The sequence below is a fragment of the Chlorocebus sabaeus genome, chromosome 27 (genome assembly GCF_047675955.1).
Source record: "Chlorocebus sabaeus isolate Y175 chromosome 27, mChlSab1.0.hap1, whole genome shotgun sequence".
NCBI lineage: Eukaryota > Metazoa > Chordata > Mammalia > Primates > Cercopithecidae > Chlorocebus > Chlorocebus sabaeus.
This window is the reverse complement of record NC_132930.1, coordinates 47,292,959-47,312,821: the sequence shown is the minus strand read 5'-3', so window position 1 is coordinate 47,312,821 and position 19,863 is coordinate 47,292,959. Positions and strand designations below refer to the sequence as shown.

The 19,863-nt window shown below is 52.0% G+C and overlaps 2 protein-coding genes across 3 annotated transcripts in view; both read left to right on the top strand.

Annotated features, from left to right (window-relative positions):
- Window positions 1–13,085, top strand: part of CFAP99 (cilia and flagella associated protein 99) — a 45,780-nt gene extending 32,695 nt beyond the window's left edge. Inside the window, exons 13-17 of the mRNA XM_037983194.2 lie at window positions 6,738–6,879; window positions 7,123–7,274; window positions 8,034–8,239; window positions 10,421–10,580; window positions 10,787–13,085. Coding sequence (XP_037839122.1) covers window positions 6,738–6,879; window positions 7,123–7,274; window positions 8,034–8,239; window positions 10,421–10,580; window positions 10,787–10,903 — 777 coding nt within the window. The 3' untranslated portion in view covers window positions 10,904–13,085. The remainder of the gene's footprint in view (window positions 1–6,737; window positions 6,880–7,122; window positions 7,275–8,033; window positions 8,240–10,420; window positions 10,581–10,786) is intronic.
- Window positions 13,086–16,964: 3,879 nt separating this feature from the next.
- The window catches only part of RNF4 (ring finger protein 4), a 46,277-nt gene continuing 43,378 nt past the window's right edge, over window positions 16,965–19,863 (top strand). The window contains exon 1 of one of the 2 annotated variants that reach the window (XM_073012570.1): window positions 16,965–17,105. The gene's annotated coding sequence lies outside the window, so the exon portion shown is untranslated. The remainder of the gene's footprint in view (window positions 17,106–19,863) is intronic. The other variant, XM_008018096.3, reaches the window with a different exon arrangement.

Here is a 19,863-nt window from a genome sequence, read left to right as displayed (position 1 = left end):
CAGCACCCCCATAGAAGCTACTGATGTGTCGGTCCTGGCTCCTCTTCCTCCTCGAAGGACACACTGCCTAGATAGGCACTCTCAGCCTGTGTTCCCCGAGAGTGCCTGCTCCTTCCAGTGGGCTTCCCAGTGGCCTGGACCAGCAGGGAGCCTCAGCCACAGGAGGCCGGCCTGTATACTCTCTCCTGGGACGTATCCCTTTGCAGGCCTGTGGTCAGGGGCTTGATCAAAGATCACTCAGATTGTTTCTTTTGATAGTTTCGTCTGTGTCTGCATTCAATTTTAAGGTTTGCCTTTTCTTTCCTTTTTACTTTAAAAAAGAAATATGAAGGTCAGGCCAGGCATGGTGGCTCACACCTGTAGTTCCAGCATTTAGGAGGCCAAGGCCAGAAGATCACTTGAGCCCAGGAGTTCAAGATCAGCCTGAGCAACATAGCAAAATCTCGTCTCTATAAAAAATACAAAAATTAGCCAGGTGTGGTGGTGTGTGCCCATAGTCCCAGCTACTCAGGAGGCTGAGGTAGGAGGATCACTTGAGCCTAGAAGGTCAAGGTTGTAGTAAGCCATGATCATGTCACTGCACTCCATCGTGGGCGACAGAGTGTAGCTATCTCAAAAAGAAAACAAACAAACAAACAAAAAATGAAGTCCAAACAATGTGAAAAGGTAGACTCAGAGAAGTCTCACCTCTTGTAAGTCTATAACTTACAATCCATTTCCATCTTCCTTTGTAGGTCCTTCCTTTCATGAATTTCTGGATTACCTTTCCCGTCTTTCAAAGCAAATAACACCCTTGTATATATGTACTTTTTCCTTCCCTTTTTTGTTACATAAAAGGTCACATTTTGCTTTATCTGCAAAGAATAATGTGCAAGGCTTTCACCTTTGCAGAGCTGGATTTTCAGGATAAACTTCTAGAGGAAGTTACATTTTCAGATGTCACACCAAAGAGTAACTGGATATGCGGGAGTCCTTGCCGTTTGGGATGCGTGGTTTTACTGAATGTGGCCAATCGTCTCCCTGGTACTTTTATTACCATCTTACTCCCCCAAAGTGTGAGAGGGGTCTGATCCGCATGCCCCAGCACAGAGTACCAGGCTGAATTCGTGAATTTGTGCCAATTTCATGGGTGAGAAATAGTATCTTGGTATAGTTCTGATTTGCATCTCATTTATTTATCAGTGAATTTGAGCAAATGTCCACATGTATAAGTGATTTCTGTGTCTATTTCTGTGAACCGTCTATTCGTGTCTTTTGTCTATTTTCTATTGCACTTTTGACCGTCATTTCCTTGACTTTTTTTTGGTTCTTTATTTCTTTAACTTGACAAATGCAATTGAATATATTTATGATATATAATTTTTTTTTTTTTTTTTTTTTTGAGACAGAGTCTTGCTCTGTCGCCCAGGCTGGAGTGCAGTGGCGCAATCTCATTTCACTGCAAGCTCCGCCTCCCAGGTTCACGCCATTCTCCTGCCTCAGCCTCCTGAGTAGCTGGGACTACAGGTGCCCACCACTATGCCCGGCTAATTTTTTGTATTTTTAGTAGAGACGGGGTTTCACCACGTTAGCCAGAATGGTCTCGATCTCCTAACCTCGTGATCCGCCTGCCTTGGCCTCCCAAAGTGCTGGGATTACAGGCATGAGCCACCACACCTGGCTGATTTATTGATTTATTGATTTATTGATTTTCTTTTTTTTTTCTTTTTTTTTTTTTTTTGAGAAGGAGTCTCGCTCTGTCGCCCAGGCTGGAGTGCAGTGGTGCCATCTCGGCTCACTACAAGCTCCGCCTCCCAGGTTCACGCCATTCTCCTGCCTCAGCCTCCTAAGTAGCTGGGACTACAGGCGCCTGCCACCATGCCCGGCTAATTTTTTGTATTTTTAGTAGAGACAGGGTTGCACTGTGTTAGCCAGGATGGTCTCAAACTCCTGACCTCGTGATCTGCCCACCTTGGCCTCCCAAAGTGCTGGGATTACAGGCATGAGCCACCACGCCTTTTTTTTTTTTTTTTTTTTTAAGATGGAAGCTTGCTGTCGCCCAGGCTGGAGTACAGTGGTGTGATCTGGGCTCACTGCAACCTCTGCCTCCTGGGTTCAAGCAATTCTCCTGCCTCAGCCTCCCGAGTAGCTGGGACTACAGGCGAGCACACCATGCCTGGCTAATTTTTTTTGTTTTTTGTTTTTTTTCGTTTTGAGACAGAGTCTCGCTCTGTCGCACAGGCTGGAGTGCAGTGGCATGATCATGGCTCACTATAACCTCTGCCTCCCGGGTTTCAGAAATTCTCTTCCTCAGCCTCCTGAACAGCTGGGATTATAGGCACGTGCCACCATGCCCAGCTATATATATTTTGTGTGTGTGTGTGTGTATTTTTAGTAGAGATGAGGTTTCACCATCTTGGCCAGGCTGGTCTTGAACTCCTGACCTCGTGATCCATCCACCTCGGCCTCCCAAAGTGCTGGGATTACAGGCGTGAGCCACCGCATCTGGCCTAACATGATCTTTTGGAATACGAATACATTGTGAAATGGCTAAATCAAGCTAATTAGCATATGCATTATCTCATATACTTATTTATGGTAAGAACACTTACAATCTACTCTCTTAGCAATTTTTCTTTGTTGTTTTTTCTTTGGGTTTTTTTTTTTTTTTTTTTTTTTTTTTTTTGAGAAGGAGTCTCACTCCATTGCCCAGGCTGGAGTACAATGGGTTGATCTCAGCTCAGTACAACCTCTCCCTCCCAGGGTCAGGCAGTTATCCTGCCTCAGCCTCCTACATAGCTGAGACTACAGGTGCACACCACCATGCCTGAATAATTTTTGTATTTTTAGTAAAGATGAGGTTTCACCATGTTGGCCAGGCTGGTCTCAAACTCCTGACCTCAAGTGATCCATCCACTTTGGCCTCCCAAAGTGCTGGGATTACAGGCATGAGTCACTGTGCCCACCCACAGTTTTTCTTTTTTGAGACAGGGTCTCACTCTGTCGCTGATGATCTCGGCTGATTGCAACCTCTGCCTCCCAAGCTCAAACCATCCTCCCACCTCAGCCTCCCTAGTAGTTGAAACTACAGGCGTGCACCACCTTTTTAGGAGAGACGTGGTTTCACCATGTTGCCCAGGCTGGTCTCTAACTCCCGGGCTCAAGTGATTCACCTGCCTCAGTCTCCCAAAACGCTGGGATTATGGAAATGTGCCTCTGTGCCCAGCCCAATGTTCTTTATATGTTAGAAAAAATAATCTTCATAATATATTGTTGCAGATTGCTTTTTTCCAGTTTGTCATTTGACTTTGTATATGAGGCTTATGATGTGTGTTTGCCATGCAAATATTCTTTTTATGTTTTCGAATTTAACATTCTTTTCTTGTGTTGTGTTTGGAGTTAGAAAATGCCACTCTTGGCTGGGTGCGGTGGCTCACGCCTGTAATCCCAGCACGTTGGGAGGCTGAGGCAGGCCGATCACCTGAGGTCAGGCATTCGAGACCAGCCTGGCCAACATGGTGAAACCCCATCTCTACTAAAAACAAACAAACAAACATTAGCTGGGTGTCATGGCACACCAACTAATTACTCCTGAGTAATCCCACCAACTCAGGAGGCTGAGGCACGAGAATCGCTTGAACCCGGGAGGTGGAGGTTGCCGTGAGCGAAGATCATGCCATTGCATTCCAGCCTGGACGACAGAGTGAGACTGTGTCTCAAACAAAAAAAAGAAAATGCCGCTCTTCTCACACCAGGTTACAGAGGGATTATCAGGCTTCTCTCCTGGTCTAAGGATGTCCAGCTACACACATTCATGTGACTAATATTTTTTCTTACTAAATTAACTAGATTAGGTGGCACTAAATATTTGAAGTAAAAAGAGTTTTAGTTTTTCTTATGCAGCTTATATTGGACTGATTGCTTTTACAGCCTCAATGTGTTTTAGTGAACTGTAACTTTTGTTTCTGCTTGAGGTTCTAGTACCACAACCTGACCCATGGGCACCCTTTCGTCTCCTCCTCTGACCTTTGGGCACTGCTCCAGAGTCTTTGGAAGCATCTTTTCCATTGAGAGGAGAGATGTTTGGGGCCTACCTGAATGTTCTCTGCTTAAGACACACAGACTCAGTTATTCTCCAAGGAACCTCTGTGCCTCATAGAAGCCAGTATTGAGTTCCCTATCTGGGTGCTTTTCTGTTTTTTTCAATGGTTACCAGTTTTTTGGGGGGTTTCTTTTGGTTTTTTTTGGAGATGGGGTTTTTGCCATGTTGGCCAGGCTGGTCTCCAACTCCCGACCTTAAGTGATCCACACGCCTCGGCCTCCCAAAGTGCTGGAATTACAGTCATAAGCCGCCATGTCTGGCCTACAGTGATCAGTTTTAAAGTACTCTAGCAATGGGGCTGGAAAAGGATATATTTTTAAATTACGGCTGGATGCAGTGGCTCACACCTGTAATCACAGCACTTTGGGAGTCCAAGGTGGCTAGATCACTTGAACCCAGGAGGTCGAGACCAGCTTGAACAACATAGTGAGACCCTGTGTCTACAAAAAAATGTTTGTTTGTTTGTTTGTTTTTGAGACGGAGTTTCACTCTTGTTGCCCAGGCTGGAGTGCAATGGCATGCTCTCGGCTCACCATAACCTCTGCCTCCCGGGTTCAAGCTCTTCTCCTGCCTTGGCCTCCCGGGTAGCTGGGATTACAGGCATGCACCATCATGCCCAGCTAATTTTGTATTTTTAGTAGAGACGGGGTTTCTCCGTGTTGGTCAGGCTGGTCTTGAACACCTGACCTCAGGTGATCTGCCCGTCTCGGCCTCCCAAAGTGCTGGGATTACAGGCGTGAGCCACTGCACCTGGCCAATAACTTGTTTTTTAATCTGTTATCACTGTGACATTAACCCAGAATAGCTGTACTAGTATCAACACTAAATTCCTGGGTAAGCAATGACATTTCATGTTTTGGTTGTCATGGCTAATCATTCTTTGAATACCTTTTTTTTTTTTTTTTTGAGATAGGGTCTTGCTCTGTCTCCCAGGCTGGAATGCAGTGGCACGATCATGGCTCACTGTAACTTCAACCTCCTGGACTCAAATGATCCTCCCACTTCAGCCTCCTGAGTAGCTGGGACCACAGGCATGAGCCACCAGACCTGGATACTTTTGTATTTTTTGTAGAGACAGGATCTTACTATGTTGGTCTCAAACTCCCGGGCTCAAGCAATGCTCCCTGCTCAGCCTCCCCATGTGCTGAGATTACAAGTGTGAGCCGCTGCAGCTGGCCCTGTGAATACATTTTACTGAAGTCTTCAGGCAGATTGTTTCATCAAGCAGCACTTGCATCTTTTTTCCACTTGATTCTGGTCACAGAAATGCTGTTCCATGTGTTCTCCCTTCATTTTAATTTTGAAGGTGCCGGTGCAGGTAACTGAAAGCTCCGGCTTGGTGCGAGCTTAGTAAGCAGCCAGTGCAAGCCATGCTCTGTGGCAGGAAGGAGGAGGGAATATGTGGGAAACCTGGTGGGACATCCACAGCAGGCCCAAGGATGCATGTGGCTGCCCCTGGCCCCTGAGTGACGGCAGGCAGGACCATGGGTCCAAGGTTGATGTCTGAGTGGACCCAGCCTGGTGGGTGACCTTGGACTCAGGCTCTGAGGCTGCTCTCACCGCTGCTTACTGCCTGGGAACCCTCGCCTTACTGTGAACCTGGCCCGGTGACCACACACTCATAGACTGTCAAACACCTATCCCTGTCCACCACTCCCGGCCTATGGGTCTCTTTTCCTTCTTCCCCTGCTCATTCCTCTCTGCAGACTCCCTATTCTGTGCTGAGGCTGGTGCTGTGGCTGATGGGGAAACTCTTTCCTGAGCCCTTGCTGGGTGCTGGCCCAGCACCCAGTGCACCTAAGGAGGTGGGCGTGGCCATCTTCATTTCCCAGCAAAGAAACTGAAACCCAGAGAGGCCCAAGATTTGTCTGCTGCCAGGGAGCTACCAGGGTGGCAGAGGCAGAACCTTAGCATCCTGTGTCTTACTCCCAAGCGGGAGCCTTTTCCGTGGACTGCTGCTGCCTCCCTGATTCCACATTCCCAAAGAGCCCGGAGGCACTGCCGCCCTCTTCTGCACTCCCAGCCTAAGGCGCCCAGCCATCTCCGTGCCGTGGCCCCTGGCGCTGTGGCTGGGGGCGGAGGGCCGGTGCGGACTGCCTCTGTTCTCTCTCTGCTCATTGTCTGGCTGATTGAGATGGGACTTTTGGTATTTTTTGGTGCCCACTTTTTTCACCTCCTATTTCCATACAACGTATTACCAAATTTGTAAAGAAACTTTTATTTTTTTTTATTTCAGAACAATTTTTAAATTTACAGAAAAGCCATAAAGATAGTACAGAGTATTCCACGTCCCCCCTACCCCGGGCTCCCTACCCTGGTTCCCTCCACTGTGAACAGCTTACGTTGCTACTGGGTGCACTGGGTCTCTAGGGCTACCACAACAAAGTACCACAAACTGGGTGGCATCAAATGCAGGAAGGTACCCCCCAAGACCACGCTGGGAGGAAGGGAGAGGACGTGAGGTGGAAGTTCCCCAGCAGGCCCAACCTCCAAAGCACCGCCAGAAGTGAATGGGCTTAGACCTGGGTTCTGGGGTGATTCAAAGGCAGGGACTGGGTCTACCTTCAGACCTCATGCTGTGCCCTGGGCCGGGGCGGGACCAGGCAGGGAAGCCAGTGCAGCCCTACTCACCGTGGCAGGTCCACTGTCTGAGCAGATGGCCAAGCTGATGCTGCAGCATGCAGAGAGACGGCTCCGGGAGGACAGGTCCAGGAAGCAGCTGGTGGAGCAGGTGATAGAGGGGCAGAAGAACGTCAAGGCCGCCCAGATGAAGCTCGCGAAGGGCCGACGGCAGACAGGTAGTCAGGAGCCAAGTGTCACTGGCCCGGCCCCGTTCTTCCCCACTCAGGTGCTGGGCTGCCACCCTTCCCTGAGTGAGCTACTATAGCTGTCAAGGGTCACGGGGCCCCTTGAGGGAGGCACTCCCAAGTGGCCGCACTGAGGCCAGGGGCCTGGCTGGGGAACCCCGGGAGAGGTGCCTCCCTGTCCAGCGCCTGCCCTGATACCCACCAGCCACCTCAGCTCCTGGCTTGGCCCCCAAGTTCAGGAGGTGATTGAGGAGAGTCGGGGGCTGCTGCGGCGCAGGGCGCAGGCGGCCCAGGAGGAGCAGCGGCGCCGTTGTGAACTCATCTCCCAGCTGCGCGCACTGGAGACGCAGCCCACGCGCAAGGGCAAGCTCGTGGACCTGACCCAGGTGAGGACACAGTCCTGGACAGACCCATGCCTCAGGGAGCCTCCGTGCTGGCACTGCCATGGGAGGCAGTTTCCAGGGTTCCCACCAGCGCCACAGGTGGGTCGTGCACCACCTGAAACCTGGCCTGCCACCCTCCTTGACTCAGCACCCATGTGCCGCGGGCCTGGGTCTGGCCCTAAGAGTTCACAATCCTGCAGGTGAGGCAGACACTGAGCCAGTCCTCTGTAACCCCTGGGGGTGGCCAAGGTGGGCTTCACGGAGGAGACCACTTAGGAGCTGCCTGTTGAGGGAAGGCCAGGGTGGAAAGGGCAGTGTAGGGAGAGGGCAGGTGTTCAAAGGCTGGATGGAGGCTGGATGGAGCAGGAGGTTGAGGGTCTGCTGGAAGCCCGTGCGAGAAGGCATGATGAGGGGCCAGGCCTCAGAGGAGCACGGGGAGCCAGCTGCAGGGCCTGGCCCAGCCCCAAGGCCATGGAGAGTGCAAACGGCTGTCTGCCCCAGGCCCCGAAGCCTGGCTGGGGAGATAGTCATGAGCTCCATTTGGGACTTGCCACAGTGGAGGGGCCTCAGTCCAGCTGAGACGTGCAGACCCACACAAGGTATAGCGTTGCAGAGCAGAGCCCAGGCTGGAGAGGCTCGGGGCATGTTTCATAAGCAGTGTTGAAGCAGAGGGAAGGGCAAGGGGTGGGCCCATGGAGCAGGGCAGGGATCCTGGTGGGAAGCATCAGGGCCCAGCTTGGGGCCTCCCCTACCACCCCAAAGACCCCTGGCTATGGCCTGGAAGGAGAGATGTCCATAGTGGAGCTGCGAGAGCGGCTGGCCCTGCTCAAAGAGAATCAGCGGCGCAAGGAAGAAGAAAAGCGGGATCAAATCATTCAGGGCAAGCGCACCAAGAGCCAGGAACTGCAGAACACGGTGGAGCAGATCTCGCTGTGCCGTGCAGCCATGGGGAGATCCGCAGCCTTGAGGTTGGTACTGGGCTTGGGGAGGGTGCCTCTGGGTGGACAGGGAGCAGTAAGCCTGCCTTGTACCCTCCTGGGTGGGTCTCCTTGAAACAACCCGCCACCCTCCTGCCCAGGAAGTTCCCTTGCCATAACTCCCCTCGCCCCTATTATTGTATTAGGTGACTTCCAGGCACATGAGTATGGTGCAAAATTCTGCATCCATGGCTTAGATGCCATGACCCAGATGCGGTCATTTTTGCACCCAGCTCATGGGTCCAACCTTTCACCATATGTGCTTCACGTAGCCAGCTAGCTATTTATGTCTGCAGAAGCATTTGGAAGTAGCTGCAGGAATCAGACACTTTACTCTTAAACACTTCAGCATACATCTAAAAAAAAAGATCGTCCTACATAAAACCACAGCACCCTGACACCAATAGAAAATTGAAAAAAATTCCCAACATCATCTAAATATCTCATTTTTTTTTTTTCACATTTCTCCAGGTGTCCAAAGGCTGTAGGCCAACTGTGTTTTTTTGTTTTTTGTTTGAGATGGAGTCTTGCTCTGTCACCAGGCTGGAATGCAGTGGCACAATCTCAGCTCACTGCACCCTCTGCCTCCCAGGTTCAAGCCTCAGCCTCCCAAGTAGCTGGGATTACAGGAGTGTGCCAACATGCCTGGCTTTTTGTATTTTAGTAGAGATGGAGTTTCACCATGTTGGCCAAGATGGTCTCAAACTCCTGACCTCGTGATCCGCCTGCCTTGGCCTCCCAAAGTGCTGGGATTACAGGCGTGAGCCCAGCCTGGCTAACATTTTTTAAAGACTGCTGCTGTGATTTTTTTTTTCTTTCTTTTTAAACCAGGATCTAGTTGAGGGTGGCAGATAGCTCATGTGCATACACACACATACAGATGCCTTTTTACTTGTTGGGGGGACAGTCTGGTGATGTTTTTTAGCCCCTTGTGGCTATCCCCTGGCAACCAGGTCAGACATGGGCAGGCATGTCCCCTGGCTCTGGGGTCAGGCTGGCCTCTGGACCCTGGCCTAGTTCCCAGGGAGGCCCAGCTGTTGTAGCAGAGCCTTGTTTGGAGCCTGGCATACAGGGCTCCAGAGAAAGTTTCTGAGTGGGACTGGGTGGGGTGGATGACAGGGCAGACAGAAGGAAGGACTAATCATTGCTGATGGAAGAGAACCCTTCACTATTGGTCCTTGCAGGGGCTGCTTTTCTGGCTGCAATTCAGAGGAGGCACAGGGCAACCGCTGCTGGTGCTGTTCAGGGCTGGCTGGCTGCCCACCAGATCCCCAAGGTGGCAAACACCTGGACAGCTCTCACTTCCAGCTGCTGGCCACGGCCTGGCAGAGCTCAGATGCAGCCTGGTTGGTGTCAGGGTGCCTCCAAAGGTCTACTTCCTGCTAAAAAAGTTAGAGGGGGGCTCAGGCATGCACTCAAGCCCCAGGCCATAAATTCACCAGGGACGACCTGGACAGTCAGACAAGAGTGGTGGAGACGGGGGAACAGCACATGCAAATACCCCAAGGTTGTGAGGTCCCCGGACACCAAAGCCAGCAGGGAACAATATATACCATCAGAAGGATCAAGGGCTATGTCTGCAGATACCTATGGAGATGCACACACCAGCACCACAGCGTTAGCAGGGAGTACCTCCAGGCAAGAGACAAAAGAGTGTGAGGTCAAAGGGGGCTTTCACCTTTGTACCCCAGTTATGCATATAGTTAGTACACTTGTAATACCTTTTAAAAAAAATGTTAAGTTTTTAAAAAGCTGCCAGGCGCCGTGGCTCACGCCTGTAATCCCAGCATTTGGGGAAGCTGAGGTGGGAGGATTGCTTGAGCCTGGGAGGTCAAGGCTGCAGTAAGCCATGATCGTGCCACTGCACTCCAGCCTGGGCGACAGTGAGACCCTGCCACAAACAAACAAACAACAACAACAAAAATTTTTAAAAAGAAAAAAAGAGCAAAAGGGTAGAAGTGCTGGAGACCCCCCACCCCCAGCCCCTGCGCGGTGGTCCTGTCTGGGAGCGCACCGCGGCCCCTGGGCTTCGCTGTCTGTCCTAAATTATTCCAGTGAACCTCTCCGGCCGCGTAGCTCCTTGTCCCCGCGTCGCTTGGACACAGGTGGCATCATGGGTCTGGCCTGGGCCTCCCGGCGGCCTGTTTCTGAGGCCGCCGCGTCGCCTGGCAGGTGGGAGGAGAAGGCCCTTGCGGCGGCCCCGGAGGCGCCCTCGCAGGACGAGCGCGTGCAGCAGCTGCGGCGCAGGATCTCGGAGAGGGCGGCCGAGCGCAGCAGGCAGGCGGCCTTGCTGCACGTGTCGGCGCCGCGGGCCGCGGGCCCCAAGCCCCGCGTGAGTCCGGGTTGGTGGGAGGAGCCCGGGGGACTGAAAGCCGGGGCCGGGTGGGGATGGCGGGCGCGGCGCGCAGGGACCAGCGTCGAGGAGGCGGGGATGGCGGGGAGATCCACTCCGGGCCGCAGCCAGGAACTACTCAGAGGCGGGCGCGGGAGGCGGTGGGGGGCGTCCCTGCCCGCGCCAACGCGTTCTCCGACCTGCAGGCGCAGCTAGAGGCGCAGCACTGGCTGGAGCTGGAGCGGAGCCGCGAGCGCAGGTTGCAGGCGCTGCAGCAGGGAGGCTCCGGACCCGGGCCCGCGCGCCGCCTGGAGGCCGCCTGAGCCGGGCAGAGCGCGCCCCAGCCGCTTGCGGGCCACCCCCACCCCCACTGTCCCAATAAAGCGTGCGGCCCGCGGTGCGCGCCTCCTCTTCCTTGGCCGGGACCCCCTTGGCCCCGCTGCACCTGCCCCCGCACCCCTCTCCCTCCCTAGCCCCCATCTGCCCAGAAAAGGATTACCAGATAAAAAGGCAGGACGCCCAGTTACTGCGTGGGGGCAAACTTATGCTAAAAATGTATCCTCTCCTTATCAGGAATTCAACTTAACTGTGCATCCTGCAATTTTATAAGCGAAATCTGGCCACCCCGGCCCAGGTCCTACACTTCCCTACAGCCTAGCACAAGGCATTCCTGGTGCCCACCTGTTGGAACTCCCAGAACTCCTTCGGATGTGGAAATCTGGAACCCCCACCCTTTGCCGGCATCCAGGTGGCTTCACCTAGGGAACCCCCAAGACTGAGTGGCGACTGTCAGTGTGCGTTTGGCTAAGGAAGTGGCCAGGATTCTTGAGCGCCAACGTTGCACTGGCCCTTCACGCACCTCCACCAGCCTCACTACCGTCCAGGGACCTAGGAACTGGCCTGCCCCTGTTCTGCTGATGAGGCCACAGGTGCTCAGAGAGGCGATGTGACCTGCCTAGAGGGCCAGAACCCAGAGCTGCGCCTGGGTGACTTTGGAGCACCCCCTCCTCCCCTTTCTGTAGCATCAGAAGCAGCCCAGATCCAACAAGATCAGGTCCACTGGAGACAGGACTTCACCCAGGGCAGGGACCAAGATGGATTGGTTCTGCAGTGTCCCGGGACCCCGTGGGCTAGAGAGGGTTCCACCCTGAGGACAGGCTTGCTGAGTGAATGCCTGCTGGTGAAAGTCAGCCTCAAGAAGAAACTACATTAAGCCATCTTCTTCCCAGGAAAGAGAGAAGAGGGTCAAGTCCGTGGGGTGGTGAGCAGTAAGGGGCTGGGGAGTGGTAACTGACAGATTTAAGATAGATGTCCAGGGGAGATATGTTTCCACCCCCAACTCCCAATATTCTCCTTGGGCCTGCAGAGGAGATGGCACCTCAGATGAGGAGGCTGAGTCCCAGGGTACACTCAGCCCAGGAAGGCAGGCATCTTGGCAGTGACAAGAACAGACTAAAGGACCAGAGCCCTACTCCAATATTCTGAGTTTGTGAGAACCCCAGGATTTTACCACCCAGGTGGGTAAGGAGAAGCATGTCCACCTCTCTGTAGAATTGCAGCTGGGAGCAGATTAAATTTTATTTAAAGAAATAAACATTGGCTGGGCAAGGGGGCTCAAACCTGTAATCCCAGCACTTTGGGAGGCTGAGGCAGATGGATCACCTGAGGTCAGGAGTTTAAGACCAGCCTGGCCAACATGGCAAAACCACGTCGCTACTAAAAATACAAAAATTAGCTGGGCGTAGTGGCGGGTGCCTGTAATCCCGGCTACTCGGGAAACTGATGCAAGAGAATCGAATTGCTTGAACCCAGGAGACAGAGGTTGCAGTGCGCTGAGATTGCACCACTGCACTCCAGCCTGGTGACAAGAGCAAAACGCCATCTCAAAAAAAAAGAAAGAAACGTTGCTCGCATTCTGTGTTGTGTGATCCAAACCCATTTAATTTGATATTGGCGGAATACATGGATGATGCCTGGCCCAGCCAAACCCATTTAATTTGATATTGGCGGAATACATGGATGATGCCTGGCCCAGAGAGCCCCTCTGAGCTCTGGGGATTTCAAAGGGGGATTTATTAGCTCTCATAATGCCAATCCAAAGGTGGCAGACTTCACGATGTGCCCGATCCAGTCTGGTAGCAGTTCCAGCCTGAGGGACAAAGAACAGTTGCCCCAGTCTCACTGGCCTGAATTGAACATGCTTGTGCTGAGCCAGTTCCTGCTGTGGGGGAAGGTCTGCACGGGTGCCTGAAGCACTGTGGCAAGGCGGGGAATTACCCTTCACCTAGGAGGTTGGCCTCGGGAGCAGAGGGGAGATGTGGCAGCTAACAAACTGAGGGTGCTATTGGCAACACTGTTAGGTTGGCAGGTAACAAGGTCCTCCCCTGTCCCCTCCTGGACTGAGCAGCCGCTTAGAGCTAGCTTGAGAGCACCTGGGGCCTCTCCTCATACAAACCTAGGTGGGAGCAGGCTGGGACCACTCCATAAAGTTGTGGCCTGGGAGTAGGCATCATGTGATAGATGGCAAAAAGTCTGTGTATCCCGGCCCCTTGCCGTGTGACTTTACACCTCCCACCAAGAGGCGGAGTCTATTTCCCCCAGCCCTTGCATCTGGTCCGGCCTAGTGACTTTCTTTGGCTAATAGGGTGCAGCAGAAGTAACCATGTGTCAGTTCTGAGTCTGGGCCTCAGGTGGCCTTTGAGTTCCCAGGGAACCTTGCCCAGGTCCCATGTGAGCATGACTAGGGTGACCTGCTGGGATCAGACACCATGTGGAGGAGAGCCCGTTATCTCAGAGGCCATCCTAGAGCAGCAGAGCACAAAATGAGAGCAGACGGACAAGAACCTCCCCCAGCCCCGCTGTCTTGTAGATTCATGAGCAACAATAAATGTCTATCGTTCAAAGTGTCAAGCTTTGGGGTGGTTTGTTCCAGAGCAATAGCTAAGGGGCACACCCTTAAGGGCCCAGGGCCTTCACAGTGGGGGCCCCTGCCTCCCCTCCCTGCATAGGCTCTTTACAGAAAATCAAGCTACTCCCCCAAAGGGGGCCAGTCAGAGTGAGATATGACCCAGCTAGTGCTGACAATCCCTCTCTGAACCTTTCCTGGCTGGACTGCCTGGGGAGTGGGCACTTTGCCTGAGTACAGGCTAGTCAGAAGGTCCCATGCATAGCATCTGAGACCCACTTGGGCAGGGGCTTTCTTTGGAAATAGTGAAGAAAGCAGATTCAGTATCTGGTGTGAGGCCTGGGAACCTGCATTCAGCTGATTTCCACATGTGGGACTATGGGAGCACCAAGGTGCCAGTCTTTTCACCAAGCTGCAGGTGTTCAGGGCCCAAGGGAAGCGCTATTTGTGAAGGACAAGTTCAGTGCAAGTGAGGCTTGGAGAAGACTTAAAGACAGCTTTTGTTTGTTTTTGTTTTTGAGGCAGGGTCTCGCTTTGTCACCCAGGCTGGAGTGCAGTGACGTGATGATAGCTCATACAGTTTTAAACTCCTGGGCTCAAGTGATCCTCCTGCCTCATCCTCCCTACTAGCTGGGACTACATGCACTTACCACCACACCCAGCTAATTTTTTATTTTTAGTAGAGATGAGGTCTCACTATGTCGCCCAGGCTGAAGGCAGCCTTTGAGCATGAAACTGGTATTTGTAGAGACTTTTTCAACATCACATGTTCAATGTATTACAGTTACAAACAGAAAACCCTAACTTTTCCTTAGGCTGTAAAATACAAATTACTAATATTACTCTTTCTAAATCTGATTTTTTTTTTTTTTTTTTTTGAGAGAGAGAGAGAGAGAGGGTCTAATTCTGTCACTCAGGCTGACATGCAATCGCAGCTCACTGCAGCCATGACCTCCTGGGCTCAAGCAATCCTCCTGCCTCAGCCTCCTGAGTAGCTGGGACCACAGGGACATGCCACCACACCCGGATAATTTTTTTTTTTTTTTCTTGGTGGAGACAGGGTTTTACCATGTTACCCAGGCTCATCTATAAACTCCTTAGCTCAAGCAATCCTCCCACCTCAGCCTCTGAAAGTGTTAAAGATTACAGGCGAGGCCGGGCCTGGTGGCTCACGCCTGTAATCCCAGCACTTTGGGAGGCCGAGGCGGGTGGATCACGAGGTCAGGAGTTCGAGACCATTCTGGCTAACATAGTGTAACCCCGTCTCTACCGAAAATACAAAAATTAGCCAGGCGTGGCGGTGGCCGCCTGTAGTCCCAGCTACTCGGGAGGCTGAGGCAGGAGAATGGCGTGAACCTGGGAGGCAGAGCTCACAGTGAGCCGACATCATGCCACTGCACTCCAGCCTGGGCGACAGACTCCGTCTCAAAAAAACAAAGAATACAGGAGAGAGCCACCATGCGCAGCCTACATCTGATGATTTTTAACCACCATTTTGATTAATCATGTACGGCTCCATTTATGAACTGAAATTCTCTTAAACATTTTCAACTGCCTTTATACATGTAGAATCTAATTTTACTTTTTAGCATTTCAGTTGTCTGCCTTATCAAGTATTAATATTTAAATAATTCTCATAGGTATATTAAAGGTATACATTTCTCTTAAACTTTTAAGTTCTCTTTGTTCCAATTATAATCACAAACTTTGGAAAATCTTATACTTTTCAACTTACAATCACTATCAAAAATCAAATACTTAGGGCAGTGTGTGATGGCTCATGCCTGTAATCCCAACACTTTGGGAGGTTGAGGCAAGCAGATAGCTTGAGCCTGGGACTCCAAGACAAGACTGGGCAACATGGCAAAAGCCAGTGTGTACAAAAAGATTAGCCAGGCATGGTGGCACACACCTGTGGTCCCAGCTACTTGGGAGGCCAAGGTGGGTTGATCATCTAAACCTCGGGAGGTCGAGGCTGCAGTGAGGCATGATTGTGCCACCGCACTCCAGCCTGGGTGACAGAGTGACACCTCGTCTCAAAACACACACACACACACACACACACACACACACACACACAAATACTTAGATATTTTACATGAGAATTAGATTTATCTATCAGATACTCTACCATGCCAGATTTCCTTACAATTACAGAAAATAGCAAACACATATTGTTTGTAAACACAACGCAAAAACGTTAATGCTCTGGTTTCTATCTGCCTTGTCATTCCATTATTTGACTCCATTTTCGAGGTTAGAAACTTACTGTACGGTGGCCGGGTGAAGTGGCTCACACCTGTAATCCCAGTACTTTGGGAGGCCAAGGATGGTGGATCTCCTGAGGTCAGGAGTTCGAGACCGGCCTGGCCAACATGATGGGACCCCCGTCTCTACTAAAAATACAAAATTAACCGGGTGTGGTGGCAGGCGCCTCTAATCTCAGCTACTCGGGAAGCTGAGGCAGGAGAATCACAAGAATCCAGGTTGGAGGTTGGAGGTTGCAGTGAGCCGAGATCGCGCCACTGCACTCCAGAGCGACAAGAGCGAAACTCCATCTCAAAACAAACAGAAACTCAGTGTAAGGAAACAATGCAACCCAAGGCATTCGGGGTGACCTTCACATTGCCTGAGGGTGCCGAGGGACCAGAGATGCTGGCCATGGACTAAGGTCTGGGTATTCTCAGGCAGCAGGGACAAGGTGGGCTTTTTTCCTGGTTGCTAAACCCACGTCAAAGTCCAGCTCAGGGACTGGAGCTCAAGAAACCCACCACCCATTCTCCAGTCCGACCGGGGACCTGCATGCACCTGTGCCGTGCTGCCCTGAGTCCTCCAATCCTCCACACTCTTCGTCTGTTAGGTACACGTCTGCACCCCAGCCTGCAAAAGTTCCAGGTTCCTCTCAGGGGCAGGGACCCGCACGCCGGCCCAGGGCTTGGCACGCGGGGGTGCTGAAACAGGGCCAGGCCTGGTTTCCAGCCGATCGTCATAGTCCCCAGGCCCAGCAACCTTCCTCACAAAGGCATCGTTAAGAGGCGGGGAAACAAGAGCCAGGAGAGGGGCGCGGAACGGCAGGCGGGACGAACTACCAGCTCCGCGTCCCCGGCCAGCTGCGTCGAGCCAGGGGCACGGCAGCTGGTGTGCGGTTCGAAAACTAGGAATGGGAAGGTTCGGGGCCCGCTCGGCTCCGGAGGCAGTCGGCGGACAGTCCCTGGACAGTCAGTGGCAGCCGGGTACAGGAGCCCGGTCGGCCCTCAGACCGCGACTCCCGCAAGGCCTTGCGGGCGGGGCCGCGCCCGCGCCGTCTCTTGCCGGAAGGTGCGAATTAGGGCGCTCGATTGTGGGCGGGGGCGGAAAGAGGCGCGCTTTAAAGTGGTAACAGATGGTTTTCTTATCCAATAGGATTTAAAAATTTGTCCTTACCCGGCCAACCGCGGAAGTTGGGTAGGCGGGCGGCCAATGGGGACACGACGGGGGGCGGAGCCGAGGCCTCCGAAGCGGAAGTGGGTTGCTGTTGAGGCGGCGGCATCTTTCTCGAGGGGCTCTCCTGGGCGGCTGGAGAAGCAGCTGCTTCTCTCGAGTGTGACGGAGGCGGCGCCTGCGGACCTAACTAGCTCCAGGTTAGGCTGGGCTTTGCGGGGAAGCAGCGGCAAGTCAGGGCCTGTGCAGGTGCGAGGTTTAGGCGGCTTCGCGGCCTACAGAGGCCTTGGCCCGCGCGGCTCCACCCGGCCGAGACTCCGCAGCCCGGGACCTCGAGCCAGCTCTGGCCGCTCGCACCGCCTTCCGCGCGGGCGCACCTAACCCGGCTTGGCGCGGGCAACAAGTTAAGAGGCCTGCGTCTGGGTCTCGGCTCACCCTGGCGGACCGCGGCCATGGGGCTTAGTCCATAGCTTAGGAAGGGAAACTGAGGCTCTGGGAAGGGCAGGAACGCCCCCAAGGTCACTCGGAGAGTTGGGCAGGGTGTGCTGTTAGCGGGGAGACCTGGGCAGGGTTTTTGTTCCCCGCTGACGACGTCTCCTTTGTGTGTTCGTGCCGCCGCCCCGCCATCGTGGGGCCTGCGAGTTTGCCCGGGTGCCCGGGCCGCGTGGCGGGGCCTTTTGTAGGTCAGGAGGATCTGAGTACGGGTGCGGGACTGACCGTGCGGGGCGCCGAGGTCGCAGTCTAAAACTTAGTAGGGCCTCGACTTCCGGGCGCGCTTCCGGGCCCCGGCTGATGGTTGGTGGAACGTGTGACTGTGAGGCTTGCGGCCCAGCCCTGCGCCGCTCGGGCCCTTCACCCTCTGGCGCGCCTGTAGGCTGGTGTATGAAGATTCTCACGACCCGAAACAGAGTTGCTAGTAAACACCGCTTTTGCGCCTTTGATCCATCGAGGAAACAGGGAAAAGGATAGAGCTTGGGCAAGCAGTTTTGGTAGGGATTTCAGCTTTTGTCTTTCACTTGTCGGTTCCCATAGACGTTCACAGTCTTAATAACCTTCGTTCTGTTTCTGCACGAAGTTCTTGAGCCAGACGTAGGGTCTCAGCTCTGGAATCTGACTTAGACTGTCCAAGTGGTTGGGGAGACTGAGGTCCAGAAAAGTGAGGTGGTCTGCCCAAGGTCACAAAGCCGGCTCTTTGGCAGCAGATGAGATTAAGTCCTAACTGCAGAATTCGGCTTTTGAATTCGGTGACCAGGAGTTTTGGGACCGCTGACAGTAAAAGAGACATTGAAGGGAATGTTTTGTTATTTTCTTGGTGTTTTGCTTGTTAATGGACAAGGATACATTGGGTTCAGTTTTACTGTGAGTTTGAGATGAAATAGGGACATTTGAGTAGCAAGCTGTGTTGCTGGCTTTTGTATTGCCTGAATTTGAGCTTCCAAAAATCTGACTTTAATACATCGTTTATTGATCTTAAATTACTACCTTTGTAAGGAGCTTTTGTAAACATTGTTTTTCTAATCTTCATGAAATCTTAATGCCATACGTAAACTATTTTTATAGAATGTATACACATCTGTGCTTTGTACATATAATGAGTAAGATATTTCACTCTCCTCAAGATCGAAGTAGCATATTTTTGAGGTGTCCTGTATGCCAAACTTTCTGCTTGTAATACAGCAGTCAACAGTCGTAGTGCTGGCCCTCCTGTAGCTGGGTGAGGATGGAGGGAATAAGAGATACCTCATTTTATTGTGCTTTGCACATACTGCCTTTTTTGCAAGGTGAAGGTTTATAGCAAGTATTCGTCGAGCAAGTCTGTAAGTGCCAGCCATTTTTCCAACAGCATGTGCTCACTTCATGTCTCTTGTGTCAAGTGTTGGTAATTCACAATATTTTAAACTTTTTTTTTTTTTTTTGAGATGGAATCTCAGTCACCCAGGATGGAGTGCAATGGCATGTTCTCGGCCTCACTGTAACCTCTGCCGCCTGGGCTCAAGTGATTCTCCTGCCCCAGCCTCCGGAGTAGCTGGGATTATAGGCACGTACTACCACACCCAGCTAATTTTTGTATTTTTAGTGGAGATGGGATTTCACCATGTTGGCCAGGCTGATCTCGAACTCCTGACCTCAAGTGATCTGCCTGCCTTGGCCTTCCAAAGTGTTGGGATTACAGGCATGAACCACCATGCCCAGCCCCAAACCTTTTCATTATTGCATCTGTTACGGTGAGCTGTGGTCAGTGTTTTGGGTTACCATGAATAGCACTAATATAAGATGGTGAACTTAATTGGTAAAAGTTGGGTGTCTACTAACAGTTCCACTGACTGGCAGTTCCCAGTCTCTCTTCTCAGGCCTCTCTATTCCTTGAGACACAATATTGAAATTAGGCCAGTCAGTGACCCTACAGTGTCCAGACAAAAGGAGCAGTCAGTTGAATCTCTCTTACTTTAAATCAAGTTAAGAAATGATTAACCTTAGTGAGAAAGGCATATCAAAAGTTGAGATAGGCCAAAAGCTAGGCCTCTTGTGCTGAACGACAGTTGGCCAAGTTGTGAATGCAAAGGAAGAGTTCTTGAAATTAAAATGCTACCCCAGTGAATGCATGAATGATTAGCCAAACAGCCTTATTGCTGATAGGGAAAAAGTTTTAGTGGTCTGGATAGATCAAACCATCCATGACATTCCCTTAAGCGAAAGCCTAATCCAGAGTAAGGCCTTAACTGTCTTCAATTCTGTGAAGAGTGAGAAAGGTGAGGAAGCTGCAGAGAAAAAGTTTGAAACTGGCAGAGGTTGGTTCATGAGGTTTAAGGAAAGAAGCCGCCTCTGTAATGTGAAAGTATAAGGTTGAGGCAGTAAGCATTGATGTAGAAGCTGCAGCAAGTTATGCAGAATATATCGCTAAAATAATTGATGAAGGTGGCCACACTGAACAACAGACTTTCAATGTAAATGAAACAG